The following is a 14,834-nucleotide window of genomic DNA, read 5'->3' as shown; positions in this document are numbered from 1 at the left end:
CATTGGATCGTTTCATAGAGTCAGTAATCTCCCATAATCTACATTCGTGGGCATGGATTTTTTTAAGACCATCTTCTATTTTCGTTTTTTCTTCTACTAACCCATACTCCAATTCACTAATGCGTTCCTCTGCGTCGGTGACCCTGGCCGTCAGAGCCTCTATTTTTTACTGCATTTTGCTCATAGAATTTTTAATTTCTGTCAGATTCACTCTCATTTCTGCCCTTAGGGATTCTATATTCTCAGTAACGTTTTCGTTAATACTTTTTTCAAGTCTATCATCATCTTGACCATTGTTACTCTGAATTCCATTTCTGATAATTGGGATACATCCATATGTATTAATTCTGTGGCAGAGGCCACAGACTNACTTTGCCTTCTCGTCATTCTGATGAGGAGAGGTTGCAGGGTTGTCCAGAGCCCAAATTATTGACCGGGACCTAGGCTGTGCACCCTTGTTTTATAGAGATCTTAGGGATGTGGGCTTCTCCCTTAAAGATTTATTTATTTATTTGAGAGAGAGAGACAGACAGTCAGCAAGAAAGGGAACCCAAGCAGGGGAGTGGGAGAGGAAGAAGCAGGCTCCCAGCAGAGAAGCCCCATGAGGGACTCCTTTCCGGAACGCTGTGATCACACCCTAATCCGAAGACAGGCGCTTAATGACTGCACCACTCAGGCGCTCTGGGTTGTGGGCTTCTTGATTTTTCAGCCTGCCTTCTGGGGGAGGGGCCTGCTGGCCAGTACTCAGAAAACCCTGTTTGGGTAGAGTCTCCATGTCCCCTGCGAGGGGGGATGGTGATGGGCACCCTGTGAGACAGCCGGGCTTTTGTTCTCTGGCAGCTTTCCCTGGCGGTTTTCTATGACTCTTCTGAGAGTCAGAGCAGCAGCGGCTGAAATTCAGCCTCTGTCTCAGAACAGAGGGATCACGGATCGTTCTCCATTGATGTTCTGGCCACTTTAACTCTGTTTCTGTTGGTGCTGCTCAACCCTGCAGCATCCCAGGCTGTGCGCCCCACACGGCATCCCAGCCCTCACTTCCAGGGCCGGCACATCTCTGTCCTTTGTGTTTCCAACCCCGCCAGCCGCCAGTCGCCAGCCACCCCGTGTGGGCTCCTGGAGCTCCCGGTCTCAGTCTGGTGTCTTGCGGGTGCCGACCGCGAGTCCACCTGCTCCCCCGTGCAGCTGGCCCTCCAGCCACCAGCCGCCCCACGCATGCTCCCGGAGCTCCCGGTCTCAGTCTGGTGTCACGCGGGTGCCAACCGCGAGTCCGCCTGCTCCTCCGTGCAGGTGGCCCTCCAGCCGCCAGCCGCCCGGCACATGCTCCCGGAGCTCCCGGTCTCAGCCTGGATCCAGTGAGCACACCGGAGCTCCGGAGCTCCGTGAGATGCTTGGTGGCGCACGCTCCCAGCTAACGGTCTCAGTCTGCTGTTTCGTGGGTGCAGGTCCGCGGTCCGCCCGCTCCCCGGTGCTGGTGGCCCGCCAGTTGCCAGCCACCCTGTGCACGCTCCTGGAGCTCCCGGTCTCAGTCTGGACCCAGTGAGCACACCGGAGTTCCAGAGTTCCATGAGATGCTTGGTAGCGCATGCCCCCGGCTCACAGTCTCAGTCTGCTGTCTCAAGCGTGCGGGTCCGTGGTCCGTCCGCTCCACTGTGCAGGTGGCTACCGCTTCCCGGGGCCCTGACACGGCAGCTCCCTCCCCCTTCTGTTTATCTTCTGATATCTGTGCATGGTTTCACAGCTCCCTGCTTCGTACCTAGATACTCAGCACTGGAGATGTTCATTTGTAGAGATCTGGATGTATCTTCCTGCATCTCAGGCTGATTCTGTGGATGTTCCTGCTGGTCTGGTACCTATCCAGCTTAACTCAGGGGACCGGCTGAAAAAGGGGTCCCCTACTCCTCCGCCATCTTAACTCCTCCTGTATAATATTCTAATCCTTAGTCAGAACTGTGCTTGGTATGCTAGAGAAAGAGAAAAGCCAGACTGGCTAATTTGTAGAGGGAATAGTGGTTGGAGAAGAGCTCAGAGAAGAAGATAAGGGTCAATTTATGAAGTGCTTTCTAGGTAAGAAAGGGATATTGAAACTTATTTTACCTATGATTAAAAGCCATTAAGGGATTTTAAGCCACAGAGTTTTAGGCTGCTTCTTTATTTTACCTGGATACCTGAAAGTGTTCCCCATGCCTTATGTAGTTTATTGGTCAGAGATTTGGGTAAGGTTTGCACTCAGATTTGGGTACTCACCCTCTTAGTGGTTCTCTTGCTTCCAGGGCTTTCTTCTAAATTTTCAGCTCTTTAACCAGGCTTCAGGTCTATCCTCTGAGATATTAAGCCAATGCATTTTCTGATTTCTGCCAAGCTTACAAACATCACTCAGCACAGTTTTGTCATCTGTCATTTAATGGAAGACTTCCCTATGGTTTCTGCCTGCATTTTTTTTTGACAGAGTCATAGTCTTGCTCATGTGTATATAGTGTAATGGTCAGCCAATATTTGGGGCAGAATATATATGCAGATTTGGGGTCCCATCCTTTCTGTGACTGTCTTGCTTTCAGGTTTACCACCTCTAAATTTTCAGATTATTTTCCACCTTGAGCCAGTAAAGCTGTGGTATCAGCCACAGGAATTCTAGGTTTGGGGGAGTACCCATTGTTGCTGCCATCTTTGAAGGGTAAACTTTCTTCAAGTTTTTGTCTTCTTTCGGTTGTGCCCTATTGCTTTCAAATAGGTTCTTCTCCCTTCCTTTCCCCCTCCCTCTATATGTTTTAATTTTATAATTAATAGCTACAAGAAGGTATAGCCAAAGAATTTAATCAGCTGTTACCAAAGCCTGAAACATTTATTGTTATTTTAATTTATATTTAGATTAATGGCAATTTTGAAAAATTTTGCGTGCTTATTAGCAATTTTTATGGTATGAATTTTCTATTATGCTATTTACCCATTTTTCTATTTGTCTGTTCTTCTTTGTAGGTAAGAGTTCCTTATTTATTGAAGATAATAAAATATAAACTCATCACATGTATTATTTTTGTGAGACTCAAATGTAATGTGTTTTAAAATTTAAGGTTTTAGTTTTATAGTAACTGTTACATTGGCCTTTGTTCATATGGGATCATTTAGTACAGGAGACAGTGTAAGGAGTTTGTTTTTATTAGAAATGCCACTGCATAGAGAAGGTAGCTCTTGCCTTTTCATAAGGCAGTGTTGTGGTCAGCTTGTATGATATGCAGGCAGTGTTGGCAGTGACGTTCCAAAACAAAATATTGTCAGATATATTATTTTCATATTTATTGATCACCATGGCTTTATTTTTCAATCATAATCATTTGCCATACTTACCAGTAAGTAATATTAATAGACTGCTGCTTCTGTGCATTGGAGGAAATATTGCAAATTGATTAATATTTGCTGAAGTCACTATGGGTCCTCACCAGAACTATGTTCAAACATTGTTCTCTCTTTTTTGTCCCTAGGAGTACACCATTGATGTATTTTTTCGTCAGACATGGCATGATGAAAGACTGAAATTTGATGGACCCATGAAGATCCTTCCACTGAACAATCTCCTGGCTAGTAAGATCTGGACCCCTGACACCTTCTTTCACAATGGCAAGAAATCAGTAGCCCATAACATGACCACACCTAACAAGCTGCTCAGACTGGTGGACAATGGAACCCTCCTCTACACAATGAGGTCAGAGAGTAGTACCTCCCTTTTAAAGTATACTGGGGGTAGGGCTTGAAAACAGCATGTTTTAAGCTATCTGTTGAAAGTACTGTTAAGTTTACAGATTAGAAATGCACACACTTCTTAACATATTTACAGGTACACACATTCACAGACATATATATTATAGATATACAAATAGAGTTGAACTTATAAACATTGTCACACACAGAGATATATGTTCATGATGTATAAATGTATGCATACTCTGAGACACATGTCGACCAACACATAAGTATATACATATTCATGGACTCTTAAATTCAAAGACTCGCAGCTATATACACAGGCAGAGCACTGTGACAGAATAAGCTGTTTAACTGCAGCAACAAACTTTCCCTATGATGCAGAATTGTGAGAATCAAATGAAATAATGATGGATATTTTCTGAAGCATACAATGTCATATATAATATATACAAAATTACAGCAACACATATTTTATGCCACACTGCCTGGGAATGCTGAGGAGTTTGATGTGAAGTTTCTAAATAACCTAAGAATTTTTCTTTTACTTTTTTATTTTTTAAAGATTTTATTTATTTGAGAGAGAGAATGCACAAGCAGGGGGAGGGGCAGAGGGAGAGGGAAAGAGAGAAACAGACTCCCCACAGAGCAGCGAGCCCAATGTGGGGCTCAATCCCAGGACCCTGAGATTATGACCTGAGCCAAAGGCAGCTGCTTAACCACCTGAGCCACCCAAGCACCCCAGAATATTTCTTTTAAATATCATTTATATACAGGGGCATCTGGGTGGCTCAGGTGGTTAAGCATCCAACTCTTGGTTTTGGCTCAGGTCAGGCTCTCAAGGTTGTGAGATCGAAACCTGCATCGGGCTCCATGCTCAGAGCAGAATCTGCTTGAGATTCTGTCTCTTCCTCTCCCTTTGCCCTTCTCCCTTCCCCTTCCCCCTTCTTGTGTTCTTGCTCTAAAATAAATAAACAAATCTTTAAAATAAATAAATTCCTATACATATATATACACATATGTAATAATGCATATTATATATAATTTTGTCTTCAAAAAGAATGATTTTAAAAGCATTTCCAGTTCTATAATATTCTTTGCCCCAACACTAAAAAACTTTCTTGTTTCTTGTATTATGTTTTTGCTAGCTCCTGTGCTGTCAGTTGTCCTGAAGCTCTCTCACACATTAATGAGTATCAATTTTAAGTAACTGAGTTAACATTATTGAATGGAAATTTCAGTGCAGATTCTGTGGCTGTTTTAAATTTGAGTTTTTCTTATCTTGTACAATGAAACCGAAATATGTGGTGAATACGTGAATTGTCCTTGCCCATATGCTAGTCCTTCATTACCTTAAATTTGCTATTTATTGACATTTTTCCTGAAAGAATTTGGTAGATGAGAAGATAGGCAAAGAAGAATGGATAGCAAATGGATACTTAAGAGAAAAGTTGAATTAAAGAGGAGGAGCTGAGAAACTAAAGGAGAAATGAGACTAGAGGAGAGAATGATGGAGAAAAGAAGGAAAGCGGATAGAAGTGGGGAAAAGAAAGTAGAGAGAAGAAGGGAAGAATAATCCGGAGAAAAGGTCAATAGAATTAACATATATATATATTATTGATCTCTTCCTAGATCTTATATATTTACATATATATGTGTATATATATGTATATATGTGTGTGTTGGAGCACCTGATTATTAGTATTAGCATTCATTTTTGTACTATTCATTAAGTAGAACGTAGCAAGATAACTATAGGTGTAAAGTGGAGGAAAGACAGGAAGGACATTCTAGGCAGAGAAAACCAAGTGAGAAGTTACAGGAAATGGAATGGTTACCTTCAACAGAAGCAAGAGAATGAGGTGATCAGTTTTTAATTTTATATATGGCACTCTAGTTACTGTGTAAAGAATGTATTTAAAAGGAACAAAACTGGAATTATGGAAACTGGTTAGTAGACAGCTTAAATAGTCTGGGCAAGGAGTGGTAAAGGTCTGATTCAGAGCAGGGGATTAAGATGGAGAAAGTGAGAAACACTGAGGAAATAGTATAAACAGCCAATGTTAGAATGACAGGAGGGACAGAAGTCAAGATAGTAAGTACCCAAATAACATGGGTGAGTGATGGTGCTACAAACTGGGGCAGGTCATATAAAAGTTAGAAGACATTTAGATAGGATAAACCTGCAAGATTAATTTTGGGCAAGATAAACCTTAAAAGATTGTAGATTATCCAGGGATAAGTGTGTAATAGCAGTTGGATATAAACAGCTTAAGATCAGAAGACTGATATAAGCTAGAGGTGTAAAGTTTGGAATTGTTAGTATATTGGGACAACCATGTGAATGTATGTGATCACTTCAGGAAAGCAGGCAGAGTGAGAAAAAAATCATGCCAAGGATCCAATCACGTAGCATCGTTATCATTATGGCAGAAGGGGAGAAAGAGGAACCTATGAAGGAGACCAAGAAGAAAAAGAAAGGAATGTGTTGGCAGAACCCCTAGTGTGCAGTATCTTGAAATCTAAGTGTGATAGTACTTCAGTATTTCTAATGCATGTCCTTCTGGGTAAGTTGTAGTATTGTACTTCCATAGAATCTTGAAGTTAGGCATGGATAGATGACTTTGGTTAACCAAATGTGACTGGAAATAACATGTATCATTTCTTTTTTTTAAGAACACAGTTTTCTCTTTATTTTAGATGAATACACATTTTGAAGCTGTATATTTTGCAAGCGAGACAGAGCAATTGGTTTATATGGCTCCTGGTCAAACATCAGATACATGTATCATTTCTTAGGGAGGGAGATACATAATTTTCCATGTTCCTCTCCCCTGGCTACAGTGAGTAGCATTATGCCAGGTGTCCTTGGCTCTATCATTCTGCATCCCTTATTGAAGATGCCATAGAAGACAGTGCCCCTCCCTAAAACCTGAGATAGACAAGTGGTGTGAGTGAGAAATAAATCTTTGTTGTTTGAAGATGCTGAAATTTTAGGATTTTTTGTTACTGCATGCTAATCTGACCCATTTTGACTGATATATCAAAGGAGTAAAGGGTTTCAAAAAAGCTGACAGTGATCAATAATAATAATAATAATAATAATATCAGTATAGCACAAATATAATTGTTAACATCAATATAGTATTTACAGTGTGCTATGCACTATTGTTATCACTTAACTTTTGTAAACTAACAACTCTGTGAGATAGGTACTATTATTCCCACTTCTCAGAGGAAGAAACTGAGACAAGGGTGGGTAAGAAGAAATTTGAACATCACCTGGGTAGTCATGGTCGAGTCAGCATTCATACTCTGGCAGTTTGGCTGCAAGTTTATGCTCTTTACCATTATTTATACATTTTTACAACATTGTTGGTTATTACAAAGAGATCAAGTAATATAGAGAATTAAATGTATTAGGTTTGTCAACATGGAAGACATTGGGGTTCTTCACATGCACTGTTTCAACGTAGTGTTTAGTGGAGTGGTGAGTTTTTAGGAGTTGACATAGAAGTAAGGAAAATAATAAACACAGAAAATACTTTCTGGGAGCTTGTTTGAAAATGAAAGCAATGAGTATATAATAGATACATTCAGGGGTAAAAAGAAATAGTTGCTTTTTTGAATGTAGATACTGGCACTTATTTGTGAGATAGCAGAAAGACGAAGATTGAAGATATAGTAGAAATGGGGTTTTGCCCACATCAAGTTGTCAAAGAAAACTGTAAGCAGGTTGGTTTAAAAACTACCTTGGAAGTTTTACTTATAAAGGAAGAGAGACACCTCTTCTCACACTGCATGAAAGGATATGAGGTTAGATGAAAACGGAAAAGGGGATGGGGAGGATAGGACAGAGTAGAGGTAGATAGGTAGATAATGTATGAAGGAGAATTTGAAGAGAACAAAACATAAGTGGAGAAATATAAGGGAGACATACTTGTAACAAAGGACATTAAAAAGTTTGAAGAGAAGGTGGGAGTGTACACAATTGTTGAAAGAATGAAGCAGAGTATACATAAACAAAGGAGAGGATTGTGGAATTAGGTAGTTGGAGGGATGGAGGAGGAGGATGAGATGTGGATGGGTAAAAAGCCATAAGAAAACGAAGAGGAAGTGGTGGGCAGGAAAGGAAATAAACACACAGAGACTGAGGGGAAAGAATAGAGAATGAATGAGAAGAATGGGATAGTGGAGAGAATGAATAATAAAATAAAAAAGATCAATGATAATTTTGAGTTTTAGAGGAGGCATAGAAAAGAAAGAAGAAAGGAGAGGGGAGGATGGGAATGTTAAAATATGAAGAAGATAGAAAAATGATGAAATATGAAGATTGAGGAGTACAGAAGATGAAGCATACCAAAGGATTAGTCACTGAAAACAAAATTAGATGATTGGGAAGAAGATGACCATTGAGTCCTTCATTCTAGTCTGAATTGGACAAGAAAGTGGAGTTTGATAAAATAGGAAACTATGTGGAATGCCTTTGTGTTTATTCTGAAGTACACAATAAAGGAGGCACAGAAGTTCAGAATCATGATAAAGCCATTGGTTCCCTTACATAGTAGGTGATTCACTTTGGACCCAGGAGGGTGGGTCTGGACGTAGACCTAGGTTCAAAACTGAAAATATAAAGCTTGGCTCTATTTATGTATTCATCTAGTGACCTTTTGCATGATACAAATTATTTTCTTTCTCATTCTGATGATAATGTAGCTGTTGCCTGTCTAGCAGACACATGACAATTACAAATTAGATAAGGTCTAAAAGAACACTTAGAATTTTTCCCAAAGTGTTATTCTACAACATTATAATTTTGACCCTTGGAAATCTTATCTGGATCCCATGGAAAACTACAGAAGGGCAGCTTCTTAGAAAAATCTGACCAAGGATTGCATAGCTATGTAACTAGGGCAGTTTAGAATGAAACCTCACCTTGGGACCTCAGGACAACCATCAAAATGCAGGCCAAATCTCATTACCTGCTGCTTGCTTCAGCACCACATATACTAAAATTAAAACAGTACAGAGAAGATGAACCCAGATCAGGATGATATATATGTTTAGAAAGTATTTTCCATTTTTTCCAGACATGGATATACAGGAAACTTTATTTCTATTAATGACATTTATTGATGAAGATATGGGTAAATATATTCATTGTATGGTTCTTTATACCTATTATATATAAATGTGCATAATATATAATGCAGTAAAAGCAAGTTCCACTGATTATTTGAGTAGGATGGATAAGTACTCATTGAATTTAACTAGATTTTATTCCATGAACATGAATCATTCATTCAACACATTTATGAGTGCTTGTTATGTTTAAGGCTTTGGGGGGTGTGCTGAACTACAAAGAGATAAACAAGACACAGCTCATGCTTTTAATGACCTTACAGTCTCGACATTAAAGCAGACATTGTGCACAGATAGATGCACAATAATATAAAACTCTTAAACTGAGGGGGATACAAAATGTGATGGAATCACAGGGTAAGGTACATCCAAAATTATGTGGAGGCATCAAGGAAAATTGTAAAAAGGAGCCAATTCATCCGATATCTTGAATCTTGAAGGAGGTATAGGTAACTGTTAAACAGATGAAGAATGAGGTGAGGTATAGGAGGGTATTCCAGGCAGAGGAAATAGCATATGCACAAAGATAGGTATTCATGAATTGAAATCATGAATCAGAAAATTCATGTCTCTTTTAGAGCTTTCAATTTTTTATTCTTCCAAAAATATTTCTAGAGGGCTTAATGAGATCCAAACAGTATTCTGGGCACTAGGAATAAAATGGTGAGCAAAAATAGTTGTGGTCTCTGCTCTCCATAACTTATATTCTAGTGGGGAAAACATTTAAAAATGATAACATAGAATAAGTGCTAAGATCAGGGAAATACAGAGTGCTGTGGCATCATCTAGCAGAAATAATGAAGTGAGTCTGTGGGGAATGAGCTTTGAATCGGCTTGAATTGGGTGATATAGCTAAGGTGCTACGGAGGGGAGGGAACTGGCTTAAGAAGCCTACCACAAAGTATTAAAAGCAGTGGAGCACAAAATCAGAACTTTTAGAAGTCTGCTATGGGAGGGAGGGAGGGACGTCCCTGGCTTAAAGGTGCTCAGGTAGTGAAACGGGGCAGAATCCCAGGTGTGACAGCATGGTCTCATGATCCCTGGGGTCACAAGAAGAGTGGGAGGCACCTAAGTGCTGCACTGTTCCCAGGAATAAGAGCATGGAAGCTGGCTGAAAACAGCAAGTATAGGTGCCAGGTTTCTGTTCTGCGTTGCCATAAACTGAAATGCTGCACAGTTGTGTGACTGATTTCCTCGGAGGGTTCCTCCAAAAGGCAGAAGCATGGCAATACCCCTGTCCCTCCCCTGGAAGGAACAGAGTAGGTCTGTGCCACAACTCCATAAAATTTGGAGCTTTGAAACTCAGGCATGTGCCTGATATAAAAACACTTAGTCACAGGCTCGGTAAACACAGGGTTCTGGTGGAAAATGGGGAGATAAGAGTGATTGATTGCTTCTCTGTAAGGGCTCACTGAAGAGTGGAGGGCATAAACTTTCAGCTCCAGGTGCTAGAGAGTGGGGCACCACCATATTCATCCCACCCATCAGTGCTGAAAGCCTTCAAGGAGCAAAATGACGCCACATAGTGGAATCCAGAGCCTCTTACACTGTGCCCTGCCTCTGTGCAAGGGAGGAACATATGCAATAGGGCAAGTCCACTTGAGAATCAGTACAACAGGCCCCTCCCCCAGACGACCAGGACAAACAACTGGCTGGCACAAAGTTTACTGATCATAGAGGGGTGCAAATGTTCAGCTCTTGGGGAAAACGGTACATAGCATTCTTTGCATTTTTATTCTTTAGTCTTTTAGTATTTACTCACTTATTTTTCTGTTTTTTCAATTCCTTTTTAATTTTTATTTTAATGTATGTTACATATATATGTTACAAATACATGTTACATATATATTTAATTTGTTTCCTTTCATTGTATCATATATATATATGATATATAATATATATTTATACATTTTTCTTTCTTTCTTATTTTGGGATCTATTTTCTTTAAACAAGCAGACCAGAACACACCCAGGATCTAGTGTTTTGTTTTGTGTGGTTCTTCTTTTTGTTTTTTTTCTGTTGTCACTGATGTTTTTTCTCTTTCTTCTTTTCTTTCTTTTCTGAACAAAATGATGAGATGAAGAAATTCACCACAAAACAAAGAACAGGTGGTAGTACTCACTGCCAGGGATTTAATCATTATGGCTATAAGTAAGATGTCTGAGCTAGAATTTAAAACAATGATTATAAAGATACTAGCTGGGCTTGAAAAAAGCATGGAAGACACTAGAGAATACTTTACTGTAGAAATAAAAGAACTAAAATCCAGTCAGGCTGAAATTAAAAATGCTATTACCAAGATGTAGTCCCAAGTGGAGGCCATAAAAATGAAGATGAACAAAGCAGAAGAGCAAATCAGTGATCTAGAAGATAGAATGATGGAAAACAAGGAAGCTGAAAAGAACAGGAAAAGAAAGCTATTAGATCATGAAGGGAGACTGAGAGAACTCCATTATTCCATAAAGTGAAATTACATCCATATTATAGGAGTCCCAGAAGATGAGGAGCAGGAGAAAGAGATTGAATGTTTATTTAAACAAATTACAGCTGAGAACTTCCCTAATCTGGGGAAGGAAACAGGCATTCAATTCCAGGAGGCACAGAGAATGCCCAGCAAAATCATCAAAAATAGATTAACACCTTGACATACAATATTGAAGCTTGAAAATTTCAAAGATAAAGAGAAAATCCTGAAGGTAGCTTGGGACAAAAAGTCCTTAACCTACAAGGGTAGACACATGAGGCTGGCAGCAGACCTGTCCACATGGACCTGGCAGGCCAGAAAGGACTGGCATGATATATTCAAAGTGCTAAATGGGAAAAATATGCAGCCAATAATACTTTATCTAGCAAGACTGTCATTCAGAATTGATGGAGAGATAAATATTTTCCAGAACAAACAAAAATTAAAGGAATTTGTGATCACTAAACCACCCTGCAATAAATATTAAAGGGGATACTTTGAGTGGAAAGACAGACTGAAAGTAACAAAGATCAGAAAGGAACAGAGACAATCTACAAGAACAGCAAATTTACAGGTAATGATATGGCACTAACTTCATATCTTTCAATAATTACTCTGAATGTAAGTAGACTAAATGCTCCAAACAAAAGAAATAAGGTTTCAGATTGGATTAAACAACAATAACAACAACAAACAAGACTGATCAATATGCTGCTTCCAAGAGACTCATTTTAGACCCAAAGACAGTCAGATTGAAACTGAGGAGGTGAAGAACGATTTATCATGCTAGGATATCAAAAAACAGCTGGGGGGTGCCTGGGTGACTCAGACGGTTAAGCATCTGCCTTAGGTTCCAGTCATGATCCCAGGGTTCTGGGATCAAGCCCCCTGTCAGCCTCCCTTGTCAGTGAGGAGTCTGTTTCTCCTCTCTCTCTGCCCAACCCCAAACAACTTGTGCTCTCTCTCACTCTCTCTCTCTCTCGAATAAATAAAAAAAATCTTAAAAAGAAGAAAGGTAGAGTAGCCATCTTTATATAACACAGACTAGATTTTAAACCAAAGACTGTAATAAGAGATGAAAAAGGACACTATATCATAATGAAAGGGTCTATCCAATAAGAAGATCTAACAACTGTAGATATTTATGCCCTTAACTTGGGAACAGCCAAATATATGAACCAATTAATAACAAAATTAAAGAAACTCATTGATAATAATAAAATAATAGTAGAGGACTTTAACACCTCACTCACAGCAATGGATTGATCACCGAAGCAGAAGATCAACAAGGAAGTAAAGGCTTTGAATGACACACTGTACCTGATGGACTTAAAAGATATACTCAGAGCATTTCATCCTAAAGCAGCAGAATACACATTCTTCTCAAGTGCACATGGAATATTTTCTGGATAAATCACATACTGGGTCATAAATCGGGTCTGAACTGGTACAAAAAGATTGAGCTCATGACATGTATATTTTCAGACCACAATGCTATAAAACTTCAAGTCAACCACACACACACACACACACACACAGACAAATTGGAAAAACCACAAATTCGTGGAAGTTAAAGAATATCCTACTAAAGAATGAATGGGTCAACCAGTAAATTAATGAAGAATTAAAAATAAATGGAAGCAAATGAAAATTAAAACATGAAAGTTCAAAACCTTTAGGATGCAGTAAAGGCAGCCCCAAGAGGGAAGCATATAGCGATATAGGCCTTCCTCAAGAAACAAGAAAAGTCTCAAATACACAACCTAAACTTTCGCCTATAGGAACTGGAAAAAGAAGAGCAAATAAAGCCTAAACCCAGCTGGAGAAGTGAAAAAAAGAGTAAAATACAAATCAATGATACAGAAATTAAAAAAAAAAAGTATAACAGAATAACAAAGCTAGGAGCTTGTTCTTCGAAAAAATTAATAAGACTGATAAACACCTAACCAGACCATTCAAAAAGAAAAGAAAAAGAACCCAAATTAATAAAATCATGAATGGAAGAAGAGTGATCACAACCAACACCAAAGAAATACAAACAATTAGAATAATGAGGAATTATATGCCAACAAATTAAGCAATCTGGAAGAAATGGATGAATTCCTAGAAACGTATAAACTACCAAAACTGAAACAGGAAGAAGTAGAAAAGCTGAACAGACCCATAACCAGCAAAGAAATTCAATCAGTAATCAAATATCTCCCAACAAGCAAGAGTCCAGGACCGGATGGCCTCCCAGGGGAATTCTATGAAAGACTTAAAGAAGAATTTATAACTGTTCTTCTGAAACTGTTCCAGAAAATAGAAATGGAAAACTTCCAACTCATTCTATGAGTCCAGCATTACCTTTATACCAAAACCAACAAAGACCCCACCAAAAAGGAGAATTACAGACCAATATCCCTGATGAACATGGGTGCAAAAATTCTCACCAAGATACTAGCTAATAGGATCCAAGAGTACATTAAAAGAATTATTTACCATGACCAAGTGGGATTTATTCCTGGGCTGCAGGGGTGGTTCACCATCTGCAAATAAATCAACGTGATACACCACATTGATAAAAGAAAGGATAAGAACCATAAGAGCCTCTCAATAGATGCAGAAATAGCATTTGATAAAATACAGCATCCCTTCCTGATAAAAACCCTCCACCATATACAGATAGAGGGAATATACTTCACCATCATAAAAGCCATCTATGAAAAACCCACAGCAAATATCATTCTCAATGGGGAAAAACTAAGAGCTTTTCTCCTAAGGTTACGAACATGACAGGGGTGTCCACTCTCACTACTCTTGCTCAACATAGTACTGGAAGTCCTAGCCTCAGCAATGAGACCACAAAAAAGAAGTAAAAGGCATCCAAAGCAGCAAAGAAGTTAAACTTTCACTCTTCGCGGATGAAAAGATACTTTATGTAGAAAACCCCAAAAAACTCCACCCAAAATTCTTAGAACTGATACAGGAAATCAGCAAAGTTGCAGGATATAAAAGCAAAACACAGAAGTCACTTGCATGTCTATACACTATGCAGAGGATAGAGATGCAGAGGAAAGAGAAAACAAGGAATTGATCCCATTTACAATTGCACCAAAACCCATAGATGCCTAGGAACAAACCTAACCAAAGAGATTTCTGTACTCTGAAAACTACAGAACACTTTTGAAAGAAATTGAGAAAGACACAAAGAAATGGAAAAACGTTTCAAACTCATGGATTGCAACAACAAATATTATTAAAATGTCTATGCTACCCAGAGCAATCTACACATTCAATGCAATCTCTATCAAAAATACCATCAGCATTTTTCACAGATCTGGAATAAACAATCCTAAAATTTGTATGGAACCAGAAAAGACCCTGAATAGCCAAAGGAATGTTGAAAATGAAAATCAGAGCTGGAGGTATCACAATTCTGGACTTCAAGCTGTGTTACAAAGCTGTAATCATGAAAACAGCATGGTACTGCAACAAAAGCAGACACATCGATCAATGGAAGAGAGTAGAGAACCCAGAAATGGACCCTCAA

At 39.2% G+C, this 14,834-nt stretch overlaps 1 protein-coding gene across 2 annotated transcripts in view; it reads left to right on the top strand.

The window, feature by feature from the left end:
* GABRA3 (gamma-aminobutyric acid type A receptor subunit alpha3) overlaps positions 1-14,834 on the top strand; it is a 355,912-nt gene that overhangs the window by 238,576 nt on the left and 102,502 nt on the right. For both annotated transcript variants that reach the window (XM_002927241.4, XM_034649729.1), the window contains exon 5: positions 3,477-3,697. In XM_002927241.4, coding sequence (XP_002927287.1) covers positions 3,477-3,697 — 221 coding nt within the window. The remainder of the gene's footprint in view (positions 1-3,476; positions 3,698-14,834) is intronic.

Source organism: Ailuropoda melanoleuca, chromosome X (assembly GCF_002007445.2).
Source record: "Ailuropoda melanoleuca isolate Jingjing chromosome X, ASM200744v2, whole genome shotgun sequence".
Classification (NCBI taxonomy): Eukaryota; Metazoa; Chordata; class Mammalia; order Carnivora; family Ursidae; genus Ailuropoda; species Ailuropoda melanoleuca.
Note: the sequence above shows the minus strand (reverse complement) of the source record. Positions and strands in the feature narration are given on the sequence as shown.